The 27,504-nt window shown below is 39.0% G+C and overlaps 1 protein-coding gene across 1 annotated transcript in view; it reads right to left on the minus strand.

The window, feature by feature from the left end:
* Positions 1–1,266: 1,266 nt before the first annotated feature.
* lrig1 (leucine-rich repeats and immunoglobulin-like domains 1) overlaps positions 1,267–27,504 on the minus strand; it is a 49,133-nt gene continuing 22,895 nt past the window's right edge. The window contains exons 4-18 of the mRNA XM_067432112.1: positions 24,092–24,229; positions 23,835–23,978; positions 21,600–21,743; positions 21,268–21,411; positions 18,624–18,767; positions 13,431–13,511; positions 10,324–10,395; positions 9,860–9,931; positions 9,208–9,371; positions 8,787–9,107; positions 7,422–7,703; positions 4,753–5,184; positions 4,509–4,640; positions 4,063–4,335; positions 1,267–3,791 (exon numbers count right to left, since the gene is read on the minus strand). Coding sequence (XP_067288213.1) covers positions 3,604–3,791; positions 4,063–4,335; positions 4,509–4,640; positions 4,753–5,184; positions 7,422–7,703; positions 8,787–9,107; positions 9,208–9,371; positions 9,860–9,931; positions 10,324–10,395; positions 13,431–13,511; positions 18,624–18,767; positions 21,268–21,411; positions 21,600–21,743; positions 23,835–23,978; positions 24,092–24,229 — 2,731 coding nt within the window. The 3' untranslated portion in view covers positions 1,267–3,603. The remainder of the gene's footprint in view (positions 3,792–4,062; positions 4,336–4,508; positions 4,641–4,752; positions 5,185–7,421; positions 7,704–8,786; positions 9,108–9,207; positions 9,372–9,859; positions 9,932–10,323; positions 10,396–13,430; positions 13,512–18,623; positions 18,768–21,267; positions 21,412–21,599; positions 21,744–23,834; positions 23,979–24,091; positions 24,230–27,504) is intronic.

Consider the following 27,504-nt stretch of genomic DNA (forward strand, 5'->3'; position numbering starts at 1 on the left):
AGGGTTGAATGTTTGATTTGACTAATGTAGTCAATACTAAAAATATATTTACATTTTTCTTTCTGCTGTGCTGTAAAAAAAATTTATTTCCTGAGTCACAACCTCACTTAACATTCCATTAAAAATAAAAAAATGTTGCACACAATATGGGGTATAGACCCCCATTCTGTTCCATCTCACAGTTCCACAGCATGGAGACGTGTTCTAGTGGACTTTTGTTACAAGCGCTCAAAACACTTGCATGTGCAACGTTGTACGAGCACTGTTATCTCCTGATGGCCACAAATACCATCTACTTTGGGCCTTGGGCCTGCAAGACTTATGATTGTTTTAATTGTTAAATACAATTTTAAAGGACAAAATCAGTTGTCTGGCATTCACCAGACCAAGCTCAATTTAAGATTGAACATTGGTCTGGGCAGTCTGCTCTGTAGTTTCTTCTGCACAAGAGGCGTGATCAATGAGCATTATTCAAATGACTCTGTATGCAATTAAATAGTCCTTTAACCAATCAGACCACAAGAGGCGTGATCAAAGGGCACAACCCATCACTTCTCTATCTGTCATCGTGTTAAACCCGTCAATAGCACGCCAGTTGGATAACCCAGTCTGTGATTGGGTCTCGCAAAAGTTTAACAGAAGCAGTAGAAATGAATGTACAGGTTTCCGGAGTAAATCAAAACGCCGGCAGATCGGTTTAACACAATGACGGAAAAAAAAGGAAGCAATGGATCGTTGGTCTGTTTGGTTTAAGGTCTATCCAACCGGGTACAGTCATTTGAACTATGCCCGTTGATCACGCCTCTTGTGATCTGATTGGCAGAAGGATTGGTTTTACTCCATAGGATTATAAAACAATTTTTGTAAAACAAATGCTGGCAGCTTTAAAAAAAAAAAGATGTCAAGTGTGAAAACGCCCTTATTGTGGTTTACTGGATGCGAGGGTCATTTATCAGCTGGAAACAGCATGGGCTAAAAGATTTATTCGTGGGATTGCATCAGTGCATCAAAATTATTCGATATTTTATAAAACCCAGCCCTATTACAAAGCAACATCAAGTAAGGCATTTAATTAAATACTCCAATAATCTTTATTTACAACTTTCGAATAATATTTTTTTAAATTGCACTTATGACTTTAAAAGAAAATGGTTGTTTTACCGCTTTTGCTTGGAGGAAAAAAAAAAATAATGTGAGGGGGATCTAACTTATCCTATTTAGTATTTTCAACCAGTGCATTAAAATAAATAGACAAACAAGTGGGTATAAAAGAGCAAAATGTGACTTTAATAAACACCTGCCATTTTGACACTTTGACAACAGTTTTAGCCATGTGGGTGAACAGCTGTGATTAGAGTTCATTTCAATAAATTAATCAGGCATGAAACAAGGTGACCCACACACATCTGTAGAGTTAACAGATATGAGCTAGTGGGGTTCTTCACAGAGCTAGATTACTCAACCAGTTAACATCCATCAAAGTACTGCTATTGTCAGTTTCCACTTTTGGGGGTTAAACTGGCATTTGCCGTAATCTAACTTTACAAAACTTTCCCCTAGTTTAGTAGTAGAGATGTTTCACTATTTGGCCTAAAAAATAAAAAAAAAACCTTGGCTGTTGACATGAACCTGTTTAGCTCAGGCTAATAAAGACAATATGTAGCTTAGCATTAGCTGCTTTAGTCCAAAGACTATGAGAGATTAGCTGACAAAAAGTTCACTTATTCCCGCTTTTCCCTTTACATGAAGACATTCTGTGTGGTTGAAGGAAGACCATGAAGGCCAGCACACATAGCTTGAGGTTTTTTTTTTAGAGAGAGACACTCTTTCCCTTTTGTGATTTGGCAGCATTCGGCTTTTCTGTTAGCTAAAAGTCACTGTTAGAACAAATCTGCCTAAATGTTATTATTTTTGGGATAATTTATTTTCCCAAATATGTTAAAAGAAGGCGGTCAACAAATATATATATAAAAAAAAAATCAGTTCAAATACCACAGGGAAGCAGCTTTTGGTGCCACATACCTTAAGTTAACGGAAAAGCCTTGATTGCAACAGATTTTCAGGGTGTAAAAATGTTCAGTTCAAATAAGTCCTCAAAGTGCTTACATTTTCCCTTATGCCAATATTTGTCATTTTTGTACATTTATTGTAAAGATTTTCCTTAATTACAGACCAGATCACAGTTATATTCTGACAAAGGAATATTCCAGGTTAAACACCACTTCACGAGTTCAAAACTTTCATCAAATTAAATAGAGTAAAGATCATGTGTATTTGGTGTGCCTCTCTGGTGGAGGGCTCCGGGTTTGGAATTTTGGCCCGAACCCCGAGTATCCCCCCCGATAGAGTGAGTCTAGAACAAAACTGTACTGTATTATAAATTGTGTTGACATCTCATAAGAGTTTATTAAATCAAAGTGAGAAGATGGGGTGGTTGAGGGATGCTAAAATAAAAACTGTCAACGAAAGAAGGTAAATCTGGTGTATACACCGCTTATCATTGATTCAATTGATTAGCTTAATGTGCTCCACTCGTGTTTAATTATCTGAACACACTCCTCCTGAAATGTGTTAATAAAACATCACTTAGGTGTGACAAACACAATCCTTGTCTTTGTGTTTTCCCCATTGATTGTTATTACAAATGACTTTCTGTACATACAAACTGAAGTATGAATTTTTAGAAAAACCACTGTTCAAAATATTTGTGGTTCATAAGATTTTATTTTTTAAATGATAAAATATAACGTCTCTATGCTCCAAGGCCAATAAATATAGTAAAACAGTACTAAAATACGGTTTAAAAAACCCTGATTAATTGAAATGAACAGCATTTATTTGAAATATATTTGTAACATTGTCACTTTTGATAAATTTAAAGCATTCTTGCTAAATAAAAGTATTACAAAATTTAAAAACTAAAATATTACTGACCCCAAAAACTTTTGAACGGTAGTGTATGTTCACTATTGAAAGTCCTGTTTCTAGACATTTTAAGTCCCTGGTATTTCCAGGTTTTCCCTGACCATGAATCATATTTAACCTAGAATATTCCTTTATGATGGCCTATTATGATTGTTTAAACTTCACAACAAAATTCCCATTTGTGAAAGGAAAAGTATTCAGGCATCTCCCAACAAAAAACATTCTTTGATCTTGCAATAAGGCACTGCTTATGAAACTGGGAAAAGCAGGAGAGATCTGTTAAAATAAAATAAAATAACCACTCTGATCTCACCATGCAGCGAATAGAGTTAAACACTCTTTTGTAAAAGTTCTAGAATACATACATTCATATATTTATAAATGAAAACTCTTATGTACAGCTCATAGCCCAAAGTTATAGCACTCTGTCATACATTTTGCATGCGTCAAATGCAAATCACATTTCTGAAGTGTGAACAAAGCCTCCCTGAGGAGGATTATATCTATATACATTATTAACGCTCGCATGGGACGCCATCGTCCCACTCAAGCTTCGCCTTCAAACTCCGGACGCCCCTATTCTGCATTCAGATAGACGGGGGCAGCTTTGTCTGTGCCCCTCAGTGTGAGGTAGCAGTTCTCAGTGCAAAAGAATAAAAAAAGAGTGATGGTGCGGTGTTAGTCACTAGCCCGCCCAAAGGATTCGCTCTGGCTTAGGGTGGCCTCGGGCATATGTGCATGTCCGTTGGGTAATAGAGTCTGTGTAAGCTCGGACCCAATGTCACAGTCCCCAGACAGGAGCTTGACTGGCCGATGGTAGGTCTCTTCAAGTGAGGGAGCTGTGTCTGACCTATTCACCAACAGTTCTGGGAGAGGATGAGAGGAATTAGAAAAGAAATAAGGTTAAACGTCAAATCTAGTTGTGAAAAACAAGGAATATTATCATCAATGTGAAAGTGAAGATAATCAACCTGACTTAGTTTCGAGTGATTTAACATGACAGATTAAATGTGCATGTTCGCCAAGCGATGGCAGTAATAATGATTTATGGGCCATGAGAGAGTCTAAGATTTATGGCTATCTAAAACACAGCCATGAAGGAAAGGATTGATGAATCCGTTCCTTCATTATGCTCACCTTTTCGGTCGTTGTACTGGTGCGATGAGGGTGATATTGTCGCCCTGTCATGGTTGGTGGGAAATATGGGAGTTTGATTGTCTTTCCTGACCCCATTGGGTGTGCCATTGCAGTGCGGTTCACCAGTGTGGTTGGTGAAAGTCGATGTCTGGTGTGTCTGCTGATACTCCAGGCCTGAAGTGGGCGCCATCTCATTAGGGAAGTAGTTGCCGTGTTTGGAATAACATGTACCGTTTTCCAAACAGTCTGTACACACGACCGGCCCATCATAGCCTGAAGCGAGAGAAGCTTGTTGACTTATGACGTTATGCAAAGATCATTTAAACCATCACCTTTCAAATTTGGCATAACATGAAAATTCGCCTATTTGTTAATTTTGTAAATGAACTTATTGTGAACAATTCATCCATGCATATGCTTCTTTAAAAAAAAAACTATTACTGTACCATTGTTTTCTATGCGTCCATTGGGTTGAGATCCGCCATTGGACTCCACTCGTATACACACATCCTGTCGCTCTGATAAAGTGCCCTGAGAGGACAGGTAACTGGGGACGTCAGGAGGGACAATTGTCTCGTCTGTAAAAGGCAAGAGCAAAGGTTTTAGATAACAAAGCAAAAAAAAATACAAACAAAATATCCACCTGCATAACCTGCTGAGCCCTAAACGAAAACCTGTGATTATACACACCTGTGTTTACACTGCACTCCTCGCTCTTCTTCCTCGTCTGGTAGATAATACACACCCAAACTAGTGATGTCACCACAATACTGGTCACCACAGCTATGACAATGATTCCGACAGTAACAGTGCTGGGGCTTGTAAAAGGCGCGCAGTCCTCGAACCGCTGGTAAACATTCAGCTGGCAGTGAGCGCGCTCTGTACCGAGGGTGTTGGACATGACGCACGTGTAGCGTCCCGCATCCTCTAAGGTGGCTGTGCCGATCACCAAGAGCTGATTCCCTGGAGTGAAGTGGTGACGGTCGCTAGGGCGAAGAGGCTCCTCCCCTTTTAACCAGGTGATGCGAGGAGGTGGGCTGCCTAAAGCCTTGCACTGCAATGCAACAGTTTCGCCCACGACAACATTTCGATCCTCCATTTCCTGCGCTAGATGAGGAGTCTCTGCAGAAAGATAACAGGGAATAGTTATTGAATTACATATAGCCATGGGTAAATTTGGCCCCTTAAGATCCCTTAAATGGCATAACATTGGGGTTTAGTTTATGTCACAGTTGCGAATCGTTAGCCTGAAAGCCAGCTGAACTCAGCCCCGCCCACAACATTTGACCTCGGGCAATTCGGTGTGGACCTACAGTAATTAGGAGTTACCAATTAGGAGATGGACAGATGATAAACAGTAACGTAATCATGCACGTCAAAGGCGCTTGAGGTGAATTTGTTCAAATCCTAAACGAAGAGCTTGTTTGTATATGCATTCACCTTCACTATTTCTCTCAGAAATGATGATCATGTTGGTAAGTACTAGCCTGACGTTGTCATACTCAATTCTAGTCAGAAAATGAGTCTGATACTGCTCCATTGGGCTGTGATTATGGGGCGTGTTTCAACCGAACCAGGAAAGACATCAATTAGAAGGACCTACAACCAATCAGAGCAACGAAGGAACGCATTTTTTCCATAGATTGTTTTCTATTCACATGAGTGTGAATTTTAGCAGGCAACCTTGCCAAAATAACACACATTTTACCCTCCAAACACCTTTTTTTTCTCTTCTGGAGAACCCCCCGAGAAGCTGTTGTTTAGGCCTAGTAGTTGGCGGGTTTTGTTGTAAAAACCTGGCAACCCAGTCTGCACGCGCGCTGGAATACACGATCTTTGCCGGTGTTGTAAAAAAATAAAAGAATTTAATGATACATAGAGTACTTACCCAACATGATCATCCTTTCTGAGAGAAATAGTGAAGGTGAATGCGTATACAAGCAAGCTCTCCGTTTAGGATTCAAACAAATATAATCCAAGCTCCTTTGATGACGTGGATAATTACGTTTCTGTTTATCAACTATCCGTCATCGTCTAAAACCCGCCCTGATGATTTCATTGGTCCAAACAGTTTCTGTTCGGGGATAATTACTCCTCTATGGATCGAGGCCAGACCGAACTACCCGACCTAAAAATGTTGTGGGCGGGGCTAAGTTTGGCTGGCATCCAGGCTAGGTAAGTACTCTATGTATCCTTAAAATCTTTTTTTTTTTACAACACTGGCAAAGATTGTTTATTCCAGCTTGCAAGCAGACAGGGTTGCCATGTTTTGACAACATAACCCGCCAACTACTAGCCCAAAACAAGGCCAATGGGCTCTCTGGAAAAAAAGAAAAGGCGTTTTATTTTGGCAAGGTTGCCTGCTAAAATTTGCATTCCTGGGTCTATATATTTTACATAATTGAGGTCACCTAAACCCACGGACATGGAAAACAACCCACGGGAAAACTGCAGACTTGGCAACACAGTGCAGTTGAGTTGTGTTGACATTTGAACGTTATGCGTTGCTCGTTGCTCTGATTGGTTGTAGGTCTATCTAATTGATGTCTTTCCTGGTTCGGTTTAAACACGCCCCATTATTACAGCCCAATGGAGCAGTTTCAGACTCATTGTATTGGACTAAAAAACTGTTTTCAAGTACAAGATAAGTATTTTGGGGAAAATGCTAATTTTATATCAGCTTAAATTGTATTTTGTTAACTTTTAGGGCCATAAAGCATTTAGGTCTGATTCCTGAACAAAATGACTCCCATTAACCGTTGCTTATTAGTGAATAATAAAAATTAAATAAAAAATGCAATGTGACCAGTGTAATCTGATTGAGTGATTGATTCCTATGAACTGGTTCTTTTCAGTAAAGGAATGAATACAATCAATCAATCTACCAATATTCTTTAGTGAATCAATAATACACAGTATAGGCTGATTTCCAAACAAATGATGAACTGGTGCGATTTAGTGAATTAAAAGAATGCGTGACCAGTGTAGTCCAATTCCGGAACAAATGACTCTTATGAACTGATCCCCCCCAGTGAGAGCCTTTGAAGTCTGATTCATGAAACAATTGACTCTCAAATATACAACAATGCTCACACTAAAATGATTATTTCTGCCAAGCAATCACTCAGTCGAGAGCTCAGAAACACTCCAAAAAATACAACTATGTGAGCCCTCAGCACTTCCTCTACTGCCTGTGACCTCTTTCCTGACCTTTCACCTTCAAACCAGCACATAAAGCCCAGCTGCTTCAGACGGGGAAAGAAAACATTCTTACATAGAACTAAACTGGGATTAGCAAAACAAATAGGCTTAATAAACAAATCTGAATTCCATAATGTACATTTTACAAGTGACCTTACCTAGCACTGTTAGCGTGACATTGGCGGAGATCATGCCTGCTGTGTTTTTGGCTGTGCAGCTGTACACGCCCATATCCTCAGGCTTCACGTCCATGATGAAGAAGACATCATCGTCAGGCATCACACGCATGCGACGCTCTCGAGCGGCAGGGAAATCTGTACCGCCATCTTTCTGCCACGCCACCTGGGGAGACGGATGTCCTTCGGCCGCACACTCCAACCGCGCCTTCGTGCCCGTGCGGATCGTGATGTCGCGTGGGGTCTTGACGAATGAAGGCAGCACTGTGTGCATAGAAAAGCAAAGGGAAATTAGCCCTAGCAAGGATTATTCCCATAATGTTGCTGCATCAGCACCAAACAAACCCAGCATTCATAGCTGTGACTAACTCAATTGGCGATGGGAAATGGCTTGATTTGGACGGGCATGAAACCAAAAATGCCTCAGGACAATCCATTTGCATCTGTTGCTCGAACTGACAAGGCATGTAATTCAAGCGTACTGCTAACAGCAGAGAAGCTAAAAAGTTTCCACATTCTAGTGGCACAGTTTGGTCTAAATGTTTAAACTGAATTTTGCTGGTACAATTCGCACAGTGCTTTCAATGACAGAAAAGTTCTGAGAAAATGTAAAAGTATATAATGTACACGCTTATACATATGATATAATGTTTATAGTGTGTGTGTATATATACACACACACACACACACACACACACACACTATAAACATTATATTAAATGTATAAGCATGTACATTATATACTTTTTTTAATATATGTAAACACTATAAATATATATATGCATGTATAATATTTATATAGTTATACATTATATATAAATTTATAATATATATTATAAAATATAATATTCTTGTATCTAGGTTTGAAAAAAAATTAATAATACTTTACAACAAGTTTTCATTAGTTAACTGCTTTAGTTAACATGAACTAAGAATTGATAATTATTGTGAAGTGTTGACAAAAAAATACATTATTACGAGTGAAACTGAACTAAACTAGACCCCCAAAATATTTATAAAACCTTTATAAATATTTCAAACCCCTAAAATATATACATTTATTTAAAAAAAAAAAAAAAGTAATGTTAAAGAATTATTTTTAAACTTTTAATAAAATTATGATTTATTGTTTGTTGATGAGTGATACACAAAACAATTAAATCATTAAATGCCATTATTTGTTTGAAAATGAAACGCTTCCACTGGAACAAAGGATCTTTGCATGATGGGTATTTTATGCAAATGGTATGACTTGCACATTTTCAACTGTAGATGAACCCATCGCATACCCAGCTAAAGAAGAAAACTGAAAAGCACAGCCATGTAGTTTAGGTTCATGAACTGTACCGTTTACAGTGACGCGGGCCTTGTTAGAGTAGGAAGAGCCGAAGTGGTTACTGATGATGCACTGGTAGCGGCCCTCATGGTTGAAGGTGACGTGCCGGAGGTGGAGGATAGTGGTGTACTCCATCACCCCTCCATCACTGGCCCGCACATGGGCGAAGTTCTCCACCTCGGCTTGGCGGAGCGTCTCCTGGTCCTTGAGCCAGGTGAAGGTCATGGGTGAGCTGCTGCTGCTGGCAGCTGTGCAGGTCAGACGCACATCTTTACCCAACACTGCTGGCGTGGTGACGGGGTGAACTGTGATCTTGGGTTTGGGAAGATCATCTAGAAGGAAGTGAGTGCATAGACACATTTTAAGATTAAGCGCTTCCTTTCTGTGACTTGTTTGTCATGGACTATGGATGTAGGATATAGCACTGCTTACCACAAACAAAGCTCTGTGGTGGGGCCTGGTAGATGCTGGTGCTCTTTAAGTTCTCTGGGTGGGCACATGTGGCCTGAACGCTAGGCTGCAGCCCTCGTGTTACCAGCCACTCCGGAAACCACTGCAGCTGGCAGTCACACAGAAAACTATCACTCTGAATGTGTCTGCAGAAAGAGGGGGAGAAAAAAAAAGATCAGTAAAAGTCAGTTAACATGCATCTGACCTGTAAACTTCAGCCTGATGAAGATGATTTGAAATGATTGTGGACATTCGTTATCACACAGTAGCTTCCACTGTTCAAACAAAAATATGTATTAATAAAGTTATTAATTTCAGACTGAAATGTATTTAAGAACATTTCAACAATATTCTGTTCAAAAGTATGCGGCTGGTAAGATTTTAAAAGTCTTGAATGGAGAGTGGACTTCAAATAAAAAATAATAATATTTGAATTGTCATTAGCGATAAGATTCTATGATTTCCTTAAAAGGAAACTAAACATTTCATTATGACTTGTATGTGCATGTGTGTATTAAATCACAGTTATTTTTATGTCTGTTAACTGTCAGCCAAACATTGTGATGTTGAGAAACATTTTAACCGGATGAGCGGTTGTGCGTGTGAAAAGGAGCACGTGTTTTATGGGACTCACAGGTAACGCAGGTTCTTCATCTTACTGAATGCCTCGGGTTGGATGGAGCGGATGGCATTTTCCCCCAAGTTCCTGTTGAGAGATTAAACAGGGCCCTCAGGCGTGACAGAAAGAGGACATGGGAATGTTCACATACAGCTGCTGCACTCGCATGCAAATCTGGAGCCTATTTTTATACGGGATAACTTCGAACAAGGTGGAAAGACCCTAATATCAGATGTGGAGTTACAGCGTCTGCAAAAGTGCTTAAAAATTCCATTTCTTCTACGAAACTGACCATATGCTCCATGACGGTGTTCTTGTGCAAGTTAAAGCTGGCTCTAACGAGACAAGAGCAGCTGGCCTTGCAAACCACCCCGTCCTCTCCTTTTACAAAGACACTATTAAATTGCTAGCAGCCCTCTTAAGCATTTACTTTTGGCAGGCCCTGCTGTAAGGGACGAACGGCATTGTGGGATACTCACAGGTGCTCCAGAGCCTCCAGGCCCGAGAAGGCTTTCTTGGCCACCGACTTGATCTTGTTTCCAAACAGAGTTCTGCCGTTTCCAGACACGCAGGGCGATGAACGAGTGGGAAGAGAGAGAGAAAAAGAGAGTGCACAATTAGTTGGGCTGAATCTGATAAGAGAGGGGGATTGTGGGATTGGAAATCCGAACTGCGTAGAGATTAGAAGGAGGGTGAGGAATCGGGGCCCGGCGCAGCTCTTCAAAGCTTACTTTTATCTTTATTAGAATTTAATAGCGATGACAAGGTGGAGCCCAGAGCTCGAGGTCACATGAAAAGGAGCTTCAGTGGCTGGAGGACGACACGGCTTGTAAAGTAATAAAAGTGGCCTTGTCAAGGCTGTGGTTCAAACCCCTTTTAGGAGATAATCCCGCTCGCTCTTCAAAGAAGCCGTACGCGCACACGCACCGCGGGACAGCGAGGGGGTACGGGCTCCTTCGGGGATGTAAACACCCCCCACCCCCACCCCAGATGACACGATTTCCATTCTTAATCATGTTGGACCAAAACAAGCCCCTGATCGGTGCACTTCCTGTCCAAAAGGGCTCAAGACTCCTCAGTCAGCACCGTGAAAGCCAGCACCTCCTCATATAAACCAGATTTGACACCTGACAATGTTGTCGTTTTAATCAGGGGATGATCTTCCTGACCTTGGATGGGCGGATATTGGCTCACAATCTTGAGGCGTGTGTGGGGCTATTGCTAATAATAGTGATAAACAAGACTTCACAGCAAGCCGTGATACACCGATATAAAAATTCCGGCTGATAATGATAATCTGATCATTTTTTTTCATGCTATGCCTGATAACCAATAAATGACCAATGTAAAAAATCTATATAATATATAATCTATAAAAGTTTAAAATGTGTGTATATATATATATATATATATATATATTATATATATATATATATATATATATATATGTGTGTATGTGTGTATGTATGTATGTGTGTATGTGTGTATGTGTGTATGTGTGTATGTATGTATGTGTGTATGTGTGTGTGTATGTGTGTGTGTATGTGTGTGTGTATGTGTGTGTGTATGTGTGTATGTATGTGTGTGTGTATGTGTGTATGTATGTGTGTATGTGTGTATGTGTGTATGTGTGTATGTGTGTATGTGTGTATGTATGTATGTATGTATGTATGTATGTATGTATGTATGTATGTATGTATATATATATATATATATATATATATATATATATATATATATATATATATATATATATATATATATATATATATATATATATATAAAATATATTTAATTTATTTATCCTAAATAAAAAAGTAAAAAGTAAATCTAAACTCATTTTTAAATGCGCCACAACATAGTAATGTTAGATTTGATTTTTTAAATAGATTTTGAGATTAAATTATTTATTGATTATAAAAATGAACAATGACGGCAAAAGTAATCTAAATGTAAAAATGGGGGGGGGGGGGGGGTTAACATGCACAATTAATATTAATGGATACAAAAAGAATTACACTCACATATGCGTGTGTGTGTATATTATATATATAATTTTTTTTTTAATATCCATTTTAGCACACACACACACACGCGCATGCGCACGCACACGCGCACACACACACACACAATGCATTAACTATTTAATCTAACAAGGAGTAATACATTTGTTACAATATTTATCAGTCTTTGTTAATATTAATAAAACTGCAACTCTTCATTGTTATGCGAGCTCGGGTCCATTAGATAATATTAACAGATATAATTTTTGATTTGTAAAAATGTTGAAATGAAACTAATGCTGTAGAATTATTATTCATTGTTAGTTCATGTTAACTAATAGTTAACTAATATGAAAAAATGTGTTGCCAAATAATATATAATTTTATACAAGTATAAAAATGTACATCCTTAAAAAGATAATCCAAATGTGCAAAAAATATAATGAATTGTCTTAGAGCCATTAAATATAATCTCTTTATTATATAAAGCACTCATTTAATTGTCAAAAATTATAATAAACATAGAGAAATAATAACATTAAAAATCTCACCACTATAAAAAAAGTTTCATGATACCTAGTTGACTCAATATATGCCCAGAAAACCCAGCCCCTGCCGTGTCTGTCAGCAGACTAATGGTCTGTGTGTGTGACAGCATCTGTCATCTCCTGAAAGACTAAGACATCACCTCCACTCATCTCCTCAGGCCCTCCCACCATTTCTGAAGCAACCACCCATCTGCAGGTCACCCTCTGGGCAGCCTCGAGCCCTGGGCTTCCATACCAACCCCATCATTCAAAAGCTCTAGCGGTTCGCTCTGACAAAACGGAGGTTTCAAATAGAGCCCATTAAAATAGATGCTAACTGGATCCATTGACAGCGTCACGTGGAATCTCTACGACGCAAAGATGTGAAATGTACAAATTATTCACAATCTACTAACATAAGTCATTCTCCCTTTGTGAACTATAGGAATGGCCCTGCCTATCAAAACCATGGGGAAGACTTTGATGTTGTGGGCGTCGCTCTCCAATTCTAACTCGCATATTCCCAGGTCGGGCGAGTAGGCTTTTTGGCAGGGTGGCTCTCAGGATTTGGCTGGAGATGTGCATCAACAAGCGGCTTCCGCAGATTTGTGAACCTCTGCTCCCGTAACAAAAGGCGCAGAGCGGGACTTTTGATGTGTGTGAACCCACCCCCTCCTCCGCCTGCCTCACATTTTATGCCTTTGCTGATTCCATCACAACAGCAAAGCCAAGAGCTCATCTCCTATCGGTCAATGATGAAAAGCGTTCGCCCCAGTACTCAAATTCAAAAGACGTCCACCACTAAAGCTTCCCTTCCCAAATCTGCACTGCATGAAATATAAACCTTGTATAAGATGCGGGTTGAGGTTACGTGTGCTTGCTCTTATTTTTTACTCAATAAACATGACATTTCTTCGAAAAGCATGGCCTGATTTTGTACTACGCAATTCAATGTTTTTTGTGGAGCAGGATTTTGGGGGTGTCAACTGTTATGGTTGTAACTAGTTTAAGAATGTCCGAAATGTGCAGAGGGGGAAGAGAGAGCATGACACTCACAGCTTGTTGAGGTTTTCGAGGCCAGTGAAGGCCCCATTGGTGTCCTCTATAGTGCCCGAGATGTCATTGTGATCCAACTCCCTGCAGAGAGAAAAAGAAAGATTAGGAAAGAGAGACATGGAAGACACATACAGAGTATGGAACAATTGATATTTGCTAAGCTCCGCCCACCTTGGTTACTGTAAATAAGTTTATCTTCCCTGAAAGGATTTTTTATTTTATTTTTTTATCACATTTTACATTTATTTTAAATGTTAATAAAAATAATTACTTTAATTGTATTTTACATTTATGTTATATTTATATCAAATTTTTTAATCATTTCTCTAGAAAAAATGAGGTAAGATTGATCAATGTTTTAAAGGCGGTGCTCGACAGATTCCTCATCCATATACCATATTCAATTCCTCATCCATATACCGCTGACAGATGTTCAGCAATGGCACAAGCTGCCCTGGACACCTGGTTAAAAAACAAGAACGTCCAACAACACGCTCTTTCTTGCTTTCTCTCCCTCTCTTTTCCTCTGCCAACCAAGCACATTCTTTTCTTTGTGAATTGTGACATTAAGGAGCGCAGCAACGCACAGGCCAATGAATGAATAATGCATGACAGCTGAAAGCATCTTGCACAAACACTCTTTCACACAGTTGCAAACATATTCTCACAATGACAGCCGTTTGAATCAGTCACCGCAACAACCATTTTGGCAGGTAAAGGCATATGGGCACATCGCATAAAACGACTTCAGACGACTCTCAAACAAGCCTGGACGGTGCCAGCGGGCTGCCCACACAGCCTAACTTTCTGATGAAAATCTCCAAACATGACGGACGTGGCTGGCCTGTTCCTCCAATTTAAATAATCGTGCTTTTGAAAGCATTTCACTTAACCTTTCACTTAAAGCCCAAAGTATACAGTTTTTGCATGCAACTACTACAAACAATAGGAGGCCGTTTGTACAAGGGGATAAAATGATACAATGCAGACACTAAACAAGAATGAAACTTTCTAGTGCGCCTGTGTTTGCGCATGATCTCAAATAGAATATACTTTGAAAGGCCGTGCGTTTGGCTGTACACATAAGCTAAGCATTTGCATCAAAACTCATGTATACATGTTGTTCTGTGAATTTTCACTGGTGAAATCCAGTCATTTCAAGAGGAATCCATGCAATCGCGAGGGTGTATGTTTTAATTACTAAATGGTTCTAATCTTATGACGACTCCAATTTTTTGAATAATCGTATGAATATCTTCTGATCTAATATGACTTCTGACCGGTTATGTTGCCAGAATCATAATCTCACACGGTTTGTTCGTCGGCCAGAGGAGAACTGGCACCCCGACTGAGCCTGGTTTCTCCTAAGGTTTTTTTCTCCATTTTGGCCCTGAAAAAGTTTTGGTTCCTTGCCACTGTCTCCTTTGGCTTTTGGGTTGCTCAGTTGGAGACACTTAAATTTCAACTATATTACCAATCTGCCCATATTGACACTATATGATAATTGAAATTAGCTGAACAACATCACCGTTTTCTCCAGAGTGGCTGTACAGCCAAATCAAACTGTTGCACTGTTTTCCAGTAAGCTGCTTTGAAACAATTGGACTTGTAAAAAGCGCTATATAAATAAAGGTGACTTGACTACCTATTTTGTATTGTAAATTTGCAAATGCGCCCCATTGACCAACATAATGTTGCTCGGTTTGAAAATGAATTCTGTGTGAGCTGTGCTTTATACATTGCTACACTAGTAAAAGACAATTCATCAAGTACGGTAACCCATACTCTGAATTTGCCCTCTGCATTTAACCCATCCAAGTTAGTGTACACACATTAGGATTAGTGAGTAGTGAACACACACGTTTGTTTTTGTCAAATGTGGGGACATTCCATAGGGGTAATGGTTTTTATACTGTACAAACCGTATTTTCTATTCCCTTACACTGCCACTACCCAAATACCTACCCATCACCGGAAACATTCAGCATTTTTACTTTTTTTTTTAAAAACCTCATCCTGTATGATTTATAAGCATTTTGAAAAGTGGGGACATGGCCAATGTCCTCATATTTCACCCTCTTCTTCTAATACCTGTCATACCAGGGCCGGCCCGTGGCATAGGCGGAATAGGCAAATGCAAGGGGCGCCACTCGTCCATAGGGGCGCCAAAATGAGTGATTTTTCCGGTTTTATTACTGCTACTTTTTATTAATATTAATTCGAAATATTCCCTTAAAAAAACCTTAAACAAATCCCCAGACTCTTCCCAGACCACCGCATCAATCTCCTCCTGCTCAGCGAATGCTTTAGTGTGTCCGATATTGAACGCACGATCAGTTTAACGTTGGGAATGTGTTGTTGTGTCGCCTCTCGCGCATCTAACAGACAGGAGGAATGTGCTTGTTTGCTCGCGCCAGTGAAAGATGGAAAGTTGCCTAATTATTTATGACGGATGGCCAATGTGTCAAAAAGACCGAAGACCTCTGGTAAAGGAATATAAAGGAATAAGGGGATAAAGACAAAGGTAAAGTGATGAAATGAATGAAAAGTTTATCTTTATGCATTATCTAAATATGAATGTTTGCTAATTAATTCCAGTTATTTTTATCTTAAACTTTATGTAAGCAACTGTTCTGGGTGATCAGAATCTGTAAAAAATCATGTCAATTGTTTATAAACATATATCATTTTTTAATAGCCTAATGTTTTTACTCAGTTGTGCAATTGTAAGGGGATATATGGCATTTGTACAATTTATTTTCTGAAATTAGTAATGATATTTATATACAGGTTTATCTAAAATAGCTAAAACATAAAATAAAATGCACACTAAATATAAAAATGTCTTAAAGTTTAATTCATGGTGAAAACATGAGCATGCATAGTTTAGTGGAGGCTACGTATACACACATTTTTGTATAAATATGTGTGTGTGTGTGTGTGTCCTTGTTTATATTACATTGTGGGGACCAAATGTCCCCATAAGGATAGTAATAGCTGATAGTAGTCACAGTCCCCACTTTTCAAAATGCTTATAAATCATACAGGATACGTTTTTTTTTGAGAAGGTAAAAATGCAGAATGTTTCCTGTGATGGGTAGGTTTAGGGGCAGTGTAGGGGGATAGAAAATACGGTTTGTACGGTATAAAAACTATTACGTCTATGGAGAGTCCCCACAAAGATAGAGAACCAGATGTGTGTGTGTGTGTTTATTTTTACCAACATATAAACCTTAATACAACGGGCACCAAGTAAAATCTTGCCTAGGGCAGCAAATTGGTCAGGGCCGGCCCTGTGTCATGCCCATGTTATTATACACATTTGTGTTTTTTATCCTCACATTTATCCTCATATGTCACAAAAACATGCCCACACACACACACACACACACACACACACACACACACACACACACACACACACACCTGGAGCAGTGGGCAGCCATTTGCTGTGGTGGCTGGGGAGTGATTGGGGGTTAGCTTCCTTGCTCAAGGGCACCTCAGTCATTTCCTGCCAGTATTGAGAACCCACAACCTTCGGGTTACAGGTCTGGCTCTCTAACAATTAGGCCACGACTGACCTAAAAGTGATCGCACCTTTACAATGTTTTGTTGGATTTTGAAATGGTTTTCTTTGAAGTACTATGGTATATGAACAGTAATCATCTCAAAGTACCATAGGATTACCATCTGATACCATTTTTGTAAGGGGTCCCTTTGTTTCTAAGCCATTAAAAAAAAGTGTGTTGTCGCCAAAAAAGAATAAATGTCTTTTTGAGGTGAGAGGGTGGAGGGATTGTGCCTGTTCCCTCCAGGCTGACGACCGCCCCTTTGGCTCTTTCTGTTACTTTCCCTCCATGCCTGGCCTTGGCTGCCAATTTCCTATTCTTTCTGGCTGGCTGCTTGTGAATGGACCCTGGCTTGTTAATGACAGTAGGGGCGGAGGCCCCAAGGCCTGACCCCCACCTACTCGGCTCAAAGACGGTCCGGTTCTGGTCTTTCACACCCGACCAGGGCTTCTCTCGCCCGGCCAGGAACGCGCACCAATTAAAACCTCCCCTGCTTCTTTTCAACGGGAGCCCCAGCAAGGCACTAAGGCCATGATTAGATTAGAACTGGCTCGAGAGAGAGAGAGAGAGAGAGAGAGGAGAGAGAGAGAGAGAGAGAGAGAGAGAGAGAGAGAGAGAGAGAGAGAGGAGAGAGAGAGAGAGAGAGAGAGAGAGAGAGAGAGAGAGAGAGAGAGAGAGAGAGAGAGAGAGAGAGAGAGAGAGAGAGAGAGAGAGAGAGAGAGAGAGCGATATAAAGGAAATCAAGCAAGTAAGACATAAAGGAAGGACGAAACAAAAGAAAACAGAGGCCCTCACAATCGCACTTCACAGCCCCCTTCCCCCCACACTCTGCCCACTGCCAGCAGCGCTGAGGGCCGTGTTGTGCCTTGGCTTGTCACCCTACTGTGAAAAAGCCTTCATCTAAGAAAGTAAAGGCAGAATTCTTCTCTCTTTTGAGACACTGAAAGAGGGGGGTATGAAGTGGCGGTTGAGACTTTGTGTGTCTATAGAAGTCAGGCAGGAGAGTTGGTCTCCCATAATGCCTTTCAATGTGCGAAGAAAAAAAAAAAAAGGTTGCCTCTACTAGGAGGCCTTGAGCAGGGTGTGTACATGTGCATCCAACTTTGGTGGGAACCAACATGAAAACAATGAGGAAAAGAAACCAGAAAGCTTTCTCACCAGACTTAATGGCTAACGGCTACTTTAGCAAATGCCACTAAATCAATCAACATGTTTTTCTGCCACAGTTTTAATTGATTTAGAAACTAAGACTGTTTTGTTTGGCCATTTCAAGAAGAGAAACACTGTCTTGAATGCTGTGGATCAACTGATTTTAATGTGGACAGTGTGCTACCGCAAAGTTTTTATCTGCATAATTTTTTTTGTTTCTTTTGTAAATATTTATTTATTTTAAATGGGTATTAGAGAAAGAAAGAAATATTGGTAGAAAGAAAAAGGAATGTGATCAGGGCAGAATGGACTTGAACCCGATTCCCTGTAGGAGTACCACGACTCAATGTGACAGAGCTATGGCTGGCAAGTAGAATTCCAAACCACTCTGCAACAGCTTTGACACCTTCAAGTGTTTTTCACATGCAGGATTAAACCTATTCTGGAGGCTTTCTCACAGGGTAAGAACACTTACAGCGTACGCAGGGAACCCAGGCCTCTGAACGCTCCCTCTGTGATGTGACTGATAGAATTGTGTCCCAAACGCAGCGAGATCAAATTCACCAGCTTGGCAAAACTACCCTCGGACAGCTTCGTCAGGTTATTATAGGACAAGTTCCTGAAAAAAAGGAAAACAAACAAGAACTGCATTACATTTTTGCATTTCCATATTATGGTATCCTCGATTAGCTTTTGCAAACTTGGGCTTTTTCACTGTTTATCACAGAAGGTTGAGTCTTGCAACCAGAATGCAATAACAACCATGTCATAAACCTATCCGCAAAATCATGGCGAACCACTCAGCTGATACCACGGTCAACATGCCCTACCAATAAAAACCTTGTTACCCCCCACAACGGACTAAAGTGTTAGCTAGAGGAAGATATCGCGTACGGGGAGGAAACAATATGCTTGACAGGACTGTGCAGTGTATACACACATTCACCCAGATAAGATCGCGTTCACTCAGGTACGGATCTCTGTGTAACACTTGGCAGACATATACGTGGAGGATTACGTGGTTTTCTTTAACTAGCATCAGAAGAGATGAGTGAAAACGGCACTGAGCTCCTAAGCGCTGGCAATCCCGTGCATCATTAGGGGATAAACAGAGCTTATCTACAGCAAGACGAGGAGTGCTGTGCATTTAGTGCAGTAGGTGATTCTGTGGACAAACGCTTCCGTGTAATACAAAGATTGGGTGGGAGTACATTTGTGGCAGGTGCCAAATTTGAAAAACAACCAAGATTACATCCTCCTGTAGATTATATTTTATACACTACCATTCAAAGGTTTGGGGCAAGGTTTTTTTTTTTTTTTCTTCAAGAAATTAATAGATTTAGTCAGCAAGGATGCATTAAACTGATTTGACATTTAAGACATTTACAATATTACCAAAAAACATTTGTTTATATTTAATTTTGTTTATATATATATATCAAATACATGCTGCCCTTTTGAATTTTCATATTCAAGAAAGAATGCTGAAATAAAAATGCATCATGTTTTCCACAAAAATATATAGCAGCACAATGTTTTTCAACATTGATAATTTTTTTAACTTGAAGACCAAATCAGCATATTACAATGATTTCTGAAGGATCATTGAAGACCAGTTTAAATGCTAAAAAATTCAGCTGCCATCACAAGGATAAAATAAATGGCAATATATTAAGACAGAAAAAGTAATTTTAATTGTAATAATAATAATAATAATAATTTGTATTTTTGATAAAATAAAGCGTTGGTGAGCATAAGAGAATTCTTTCAAAAACATTTTTTTTTTAAATAATTTTTTTTACAGACCCCAAACCTTGAATAGTAGTGCATCATGTGCATGTGTGTACAAACACCAGAAAATCTTCTTAAAAAGAGCAGGGGTCCATTCTTCGTCATCGCTAAATGAATCCGAGAAGATTAAACAGAACCCAGATCTTCTAATCGTTATAACTGATCTCTGGCTAATTTGGTTTTTCAGATGAATTTGCGGATTGGATAAAAATATCTGGATTAAGTTATCCAAGATTTCTGTGCGTTCTTGTGTTTCCTGAAGAGGGCAGAGGCATCAATAATTCGAAACCAAGATCAGCAATGCAGCGATTGGCTGGTGTCATGACCACCTGGTCACCTGGCAAAAAACTTGACAAATTAAAAAAAAGAAAAAGCTACTTTATGGACCTTTATAAGAAAACATTTTAACCAGCAATTACAATAGCTAATTGATACATGTTTTTATTTTTTATTTTAAATGATTCCCAATTATTTATATTCACAATTTATAGTATGTGTGCACCCTTTACACTTGTATTTTGATTTTGTAATAAGCAATTCACGTAATTTTAAGTCAATTTAAAGCAGATTTGTAACGTGACAGTAATGCATTAATTAAAAGTTTCTTAAAGGTCAAGATCAAGTTATCCACATCAAGCCATCCCATAATATCAGTCACCACTCAAAACAAAGCAGGGCTCAGAATAACTGTATAATGTATTTGTAAACCTTCAATAAAATTATTAAGTAATTATTCACAAATTAATCACAAAATCTCTCAATCAAGTGGCTGTATCTATAGTATTATACACTTTTTACACAACATTATAATATTTTCAAATACACTTTTTTATTATTATTAATAATTATTATTGCCCCTGGTTCAGTAATGAACTCTTGTAATAAAGAAGCAGTGGCCGGGACAGATTTTAAGTGTCACCTCATGATGCAATCTAATCCTGTTTACATGAAATAACCCTGCTCCCGAGCAAGTTTACGAACCTGTTGCTATGACATTAAGTCCAGGATGAGCTTCGAAGAACCAAACAATCTGAGATCATGCCAAATTGTCAACAATTAAATCCAGCTAACTGAGATAGCGACGTACGAAGAATGGACCCCTGATTTACATAGATTCTAAATCCTAAATGTAATTCTAACACTCGTCAAGCAACGTTGAATTTTTTTTATTTTTTATTAATTTATTCATTTTGTATCTGCGTATTTCAACGATAAATATCTTAGTGACATGTGTCAGCTATCTTAAACCATATATATAATTTTAAACAAGAAAAACTCGGAAGAACGAGGAGGAGTTGGTATAGGAGAGGAAGAGAGTGATATCTCACAGTTCTCTGAGTCTCTCACAGAAGCCCCAGCCCTCAGGGTTAAAGTTAGAGATGGAGTTGTTGGAGAGATAGAGCTGCAGGAGTGACTCCAGACCGTAGAGAGAGCCGCTGTTCACCTCCCGAAGAATGTTATAGTCCAGGTGCCTACACGACAAAAAGCAAAGCAAACGCACACAATATAATAGTTGTATGATACAAAGAGAGTCACCTCATGTGGAGGATGTATATTTTATTGCAGGTCACTTTGGTAAGAAATGTCAGTTAAAAAATATAAACGTATTATAAATGGTCTATTGTGACAGCTATTAATAATTAGTAAGGTTTAGACTCACAGAACCCTCATCCGGGCCAGACCCCAGAACGCCCCATCCGTCAGCTTGCTGATGTTGTTTCTCTGAAGCTTGAGAACTTCTAAACTGCTCAAACCTTGGAAGGTGAGTCCCTCGATCAACCGCAACCTGTTCCTGCTTAGCTCCCTACAAAAACACACAATTAAAATGTGAGTAAAATATTACCAAAAAAAGTTGAAGCACTTGAGGAAATGTAGTCCACAGCATGATATATATTTTTTAAAGGCATCTATGGTTGCAAACACAATCTTTAACATCCATGGAACCTTTCCATTGCACAAAAAGTTCCTCGTGGTGAAAAAGGGTTCTTCAGATTATTACAAAAGAAATTTACCACTGAGAAAAAAATGGTTCTTTAAAAGATCTTTGTACTGAAAGGTCCTTTGGAAACCCAAAACGGTTCTCATATGGCAAAATCCTCTTTGAAAACTTAGAACTGTAGAACTGTAAACAGATACTCAGCTGACCATCAGGTCAAATAAAGCAGCTCTGCTCCCTCTTCGATGTCACTACTAACTAACTTATTGTTCTCGCTCAACAACATAGCTGTGGCTTTGTGGTTGCTGAAATGCGCTCCAGGTGTGTGTGCACGTGTGAGAGGGGTTTAATGTGAGCTTATGTTGCCTCATCCATACATAGATTCAGTCTCACTGTCCATCTGAAGAACAAAGCATATTTTTGATGGAAGTCTGATATGAGCAGAAATAAAGAGCTTAGGCACAGATGGTTACGCTCGGGGCAAAGTGGGATCCATAGATCTGCAATGAAGTGAAAGAATTGTCCTGCTCTAATGTTTACCAATGGTCTTCTGAGCATGAATGCTGATCCGTTTAATATAACATGTGGAAACAAGTATTGGGGGAGGTACTTTAAACTGTAGCTTCCAACTATAGTTTAAACTGCTCAACTACTCATAAATTAAAAGTAGATTAACTTCCCTTTTAAAAAGGTAGTTTCACAATAATTACAATTGAACAAATGACATCATACTAATGTGACTAAGTCTAAAACAGAAGTAGTATAGACATGCAGAGTTTTGTTACATTACATTTGGGTTTACATTAGAAACGTTTGTTTCAACAACAATCAAAACAACAACCCTTGCATTTTTTTAACTGTTTTTCAAAGTATAAATCTAAATTATTATAAATATCATTATTTAATATCATAAATAACTTTTATTGTAATATATATTTTAATTTATTTATGTGATGGCAAAGCTGAAACTTCAGTCTTCAGTGTCACAAGATCCTTCAGAACTATGCGAATATGCAAATTTTGGTGCTTAAAGGGTTAGTTCACCCAAAAATGAAATTGATGTCATTAACGACTCACCCTAATGTCGCTCCACACCCGTAAGACCTCCGTTCATCATCGGAACACAGTTTAAGATATTTTAATCCCAGACCGTTTGCAGTCTATGCACACTATACTGTCCAGAAAGCTAATAAAAACATCATCAAAGTAGTCCATGTGACATCAGTTAGTTAATTAGAATCTCTTGAAGCATCGAAAATACATTTTGGTCCAAAGATAACAAAAACTATGACTTTATTCAGCATTGTCTACTCTTCCTTGTTTCCTGCTGAAATCATGTGACACTGACGATCTGAATCATTGATCGAATCACTGATTCATAACAGTTTCGTTTGAATCTTTATTTGAGGATTGAACACAAACAAGAAAGATTAGACAATAATGAAAAAAGTTGTAGTTTGTGTTATTTTTGGACCAAATTGTATTTTCGATGCGTCGAGAGATTCTAATTAACCAACTGATGTCACATATGAACTACTTTGATTATGTTTTTATTTCCTTTCTGGACATGGACAGTACAGTGTGCATAGACTGCATTATGCTCTGGGACTAAAATAGAAAATATCTTAAACTGTGTTCCGATGATGGGTGTGGAACAACATTAGGGTGAGTCATTAATGACAAATTTCATATTTGGGGCAACTAACCCTTTAAGAAACATTGATTATTATTATAATTATTATTATCATCAATGCTGAAAACAGTTGTGCTGCTTAATATTTCTTTGGAAACTGTGATATTTGTAAGGATTTGTAAATGAATAAAGTTCAAAAGAGCAGCATTTATTTTAACTAAATTTTTTGTTGTAAACTGAGCCCTTGTCATTATACAGTATTAGCCTAATTTCTTTCTTTCGGACCCCAAATTTGAGCGTGTATATGGACATTATAGTGCACTCACAGCTGTGTGAGCTTGGGCAGCTCCAGGCCTTTAACAGGAAGATGGGTCAGTCGGTTCCGGTTAAGTCTGAGGATCTGCAGACTCCCGGCGAGGTTCTTAAACGCTCCAAAATCCAGATGAACAATCTTATTACTGCTCAGGTGCCTACAGAAATGAAATATCACGCTTCAGATTATGAAAGAATACAGTTTTACATGAAAACACAGATGTTCACAGTTATATCTATTTGAAAGAGAGAGAATGAGTGCGTTTCTTACAGGTCCTTGATTTGTAACCCCGGAGGGAAGCAGTGCTCTCTCAGCTCCGTGATGTCATTATTACTCAGATCTAGCGTCTCCAGAGCAGAGAAGTTCTGCAGCAGGCTCCCCTCCAGTCTGCGGATTTTATTATGGTGCCTAGAAGGGGAAAAAAAGAAAAAAGAGCACATCTATTATAACTAACTCTATACACAGCTGTACAAACCTTCACTGAGTGTTTAATATGGTTTCATCTGACACTCTGGACAGATTACATACTAATCTATTGTCTACACAGCTCAGACAAACAAATTGAATATCCTGTAGATCTGCCCTTGGTTACTCTAGACTTATAATTCTCACATCACGTTATCGCAGTCTCCTTCGGTTTATTAGTGCATAGGCACCATATGTCGACCCACATATCTGCGCTGATAGGCGGCTGGCTGCTCTAACCACATGAGGCTCTTTCGGAGAGAATGTGTCAATAGGGCTTTGAAACCCAGTGGAGGCTTGTTTCCACACACGCCTTCAGAAGTGCCAAGTGACTGTGGCTAGATACAGTAACTTGATTTGTCAACACACACATGCAAACGCACAAACACATACAGGCCTGGAATCCCAAACAAAAACCTAGCAATGGTGACAAATATCAGTCAGATGAAAGATTCATCTAACCCTGTGTATGTCTGTTTCTGTACATAAAGCTTCGGGTGCAACAGAAGAGATTAACAACAGACTAAATATATTATGACTCAAATAACTTTTGGATGTTAAAATACTTTCATCCTATTCCAGTTTAAAGTGAAAATACAATCATATGCCACTTAATTTAAGCTCTTAAAACATTTGCACACCAAGATGAGATTTTAAACCAAAACTATGCATTGTTTTGTTAAGTTTAGTCCGACAATAATGTAACAAATCAGGTATTCAACTTTTTATCTTCCAAATATCAAATGACGCATTGGATTTGGGTTAGATTTGGTGGTAAGAGTTAGGGGTTAGTTTGTGAATCCTTTAATTTTGTTTAGTCACAGTATGAAAAATCAGGTCTGCAATCTTCTGCATTGTATACCGATTAGATAATGAATACTTTCGTTTTGTTTGTGAATCTCTCAAACTATTGTGTTCACAATTCAGTCCTGCAACCTTTTTCAAAGAATAAAATAAAATAACTAAAATGTTGTTTTTGAATATTTTGTTCTAGATTTTGTTCTCTCTTGTCATTTAGTTGCACCAGGCTTGGTGTGAACTGTTGTTAATGGAGTAAAGACAAATCAATAACAGTTTTCTCTCAAGGGGGCTTTAGATTTCTGTCCTTCCCCCTTTTTTGCCTCTATTTCTCTTTAGGGTTGAGGCATGAGAAAGCAGCTGACTTAAGAATCACACTTGTTTTTGCCGGCCACGGAAGGAATGGCGAGGTCAAGCTCTCCACATCTGGAATTTGTTTTGGGGTAGTTTCAGAGTAAGCCATCCCGTACTGGAGGATGGGACAGTACTAAAGAAAAAAAAAGAAAATCTCCCTCTATTAAACTTGCTATAAAAAAAAGTAAAAAGAGTGGGCTTAAGGAAATGACGTTGCATAAGATGAAATCTTGAGGTACAAGCTTTGGGGTAAATACAATGGGATATAAATATGGTTCATTCAAAACAATAATATATATCAAAGTACCTTGGTATTAATTTCTAGTACCATTTCTATATCATGGTGCCACCATTTTATTTGCAAGGATACAATGGGCCAACTGAAGCTCCAGAACCTCTCAAAACCAAAAACCAGAGATCTTTGGTCTGAGATTGGCTAGTTGTGCTCAATGATCAATGCTAGCAGGAAACCCAACAAAGACAAGGCAGACAGAGAAGACGAGTCCCTGCTGGAACAACAACGCCTCCTTATTCGGATTCTCAATTCTGGGTAAATCTCACGATAAACACACGGTCCGCTGAGACCAAGAGGGGATTTCTGCTCTGGTTGTCTGCTGGCAGGTGTTCTGTGGGAGCCTGATAGACCAGCAAGGCCTTTCCCAGTGAAGACGGGACCCGGCCGACATGCAGATGCTCCCTGGGTTGACCGTTTAACTGGAATTCTGGGTGGGAATTGTGAGAAGGGGGGAGGAGGAATGGAAGGACAGAAGAAAGAGGGAACGAGAACGACGGAAGGAAAGAGAAAAGGAGGGAGTACCCCCACTGTCCCACCTGAATAAACAGACAGAGGGTATGGATAAGGACGAGTGCTGTGCTTACCGCCCTACAGGATGTTCCTGTGACTAACAGAGCACTGAGACTCCACTGAGTAGCAGGTCAGCAGCTGGTGACCTTCTCCGGGCAAAAAAAAACATGCTGACGTTAACGAGAGAAACGGTCCATTCTCATGCGCTGGCCATCCCAGGCCAGAATCCACAAAACGTTTTAAAGTGGTGGAGCTGGGATCTAGGATACGAATGATCACATCTGGGTCATGGCAGATCCTAAAACCAACCCAAGCCAAAACGATACTTTACAAATTATTTACAAAGACTTTGCTTGTGGCTCGGTTGTTTTTCTGCACTTGTTTAGGTTAAACTGAAACACTATAGCTGGGTTCCAAACCAATGTCTGGATCAGTGTCGGAATCAGTTGTTGAGGAGAGAGAGAGTGTGTGTGGGAGCTGAATGTCTTAGCCAGTTAATCCAACCAAAGCAGCACTGCACAGAGGATTAGGAGGATAGCTGCTTTAGGCAGCATTGATTGGCTTATCTGCTTGATGAACTCTAAAAGTAAGGAGAGGAAATGATGTGGGAAGGTTTGTGAAGGGTGTTCTGAGTCCTCAAAGATTATTTCAGGTAGGGATGGATCAGAATGGAGTAGACTAGATAGTCTAACAAGGAACTAGTCTAAATTGCCATTTTTAAAAAGATAATTTAACCAAATCCCTATCATGTCATTCCAAATCTGTGACTTATTTTTTTCAGCAGAACACAAGATTGGATTTTTTAAACAACGTTGGTTACCAAATAGTTTTGGTTAAAAAAAGAAGAAAGTTATACCGGTTTGGAACAACATGAAGGTTAGTAAAGGATGGCAGAATTTTAATTTATAGGTGAAATATCTGTTTAATATTTATTTTATTTTAGGAGTCTAATTCCATACCCTTACAAATACAACTGCTATAGCCAGCAGAACATAGATTTTGCAACAAATCCTCATTCTTCAACAATCAATTTCAACAATTACACAAGAAACAAGTCTAAATGAATGGCATTTTAAACAACTCAACATTTTGTCAAATTTTACAAGGAGTAAAAAAAATAACATAAAAAAACATTAGTCAGGGAAGCTAAATGATTGGTAACCATATTAACAGGTCTGTCCAAATCAATAGAAAAGAACACCTGGGCGTTTGAACATCCACACACACTAGATCTTTGTGATATATGGAACTTTCGGGATTT

This window comes from Pseudorasbora parva, chromosome 22 (assembly GCF_024679245.1).
Source record: "Pseudorasbora parva isolate DD20220531a chromosome 22, ASM2467924v1, whole genome shotgun sequence".
NCBI lineage: Eukaryota > Metazoa > Chordata > Actinopteri > Cypriniformes > Gobionidae > Pseudorasbora > Pseudorasbora parva.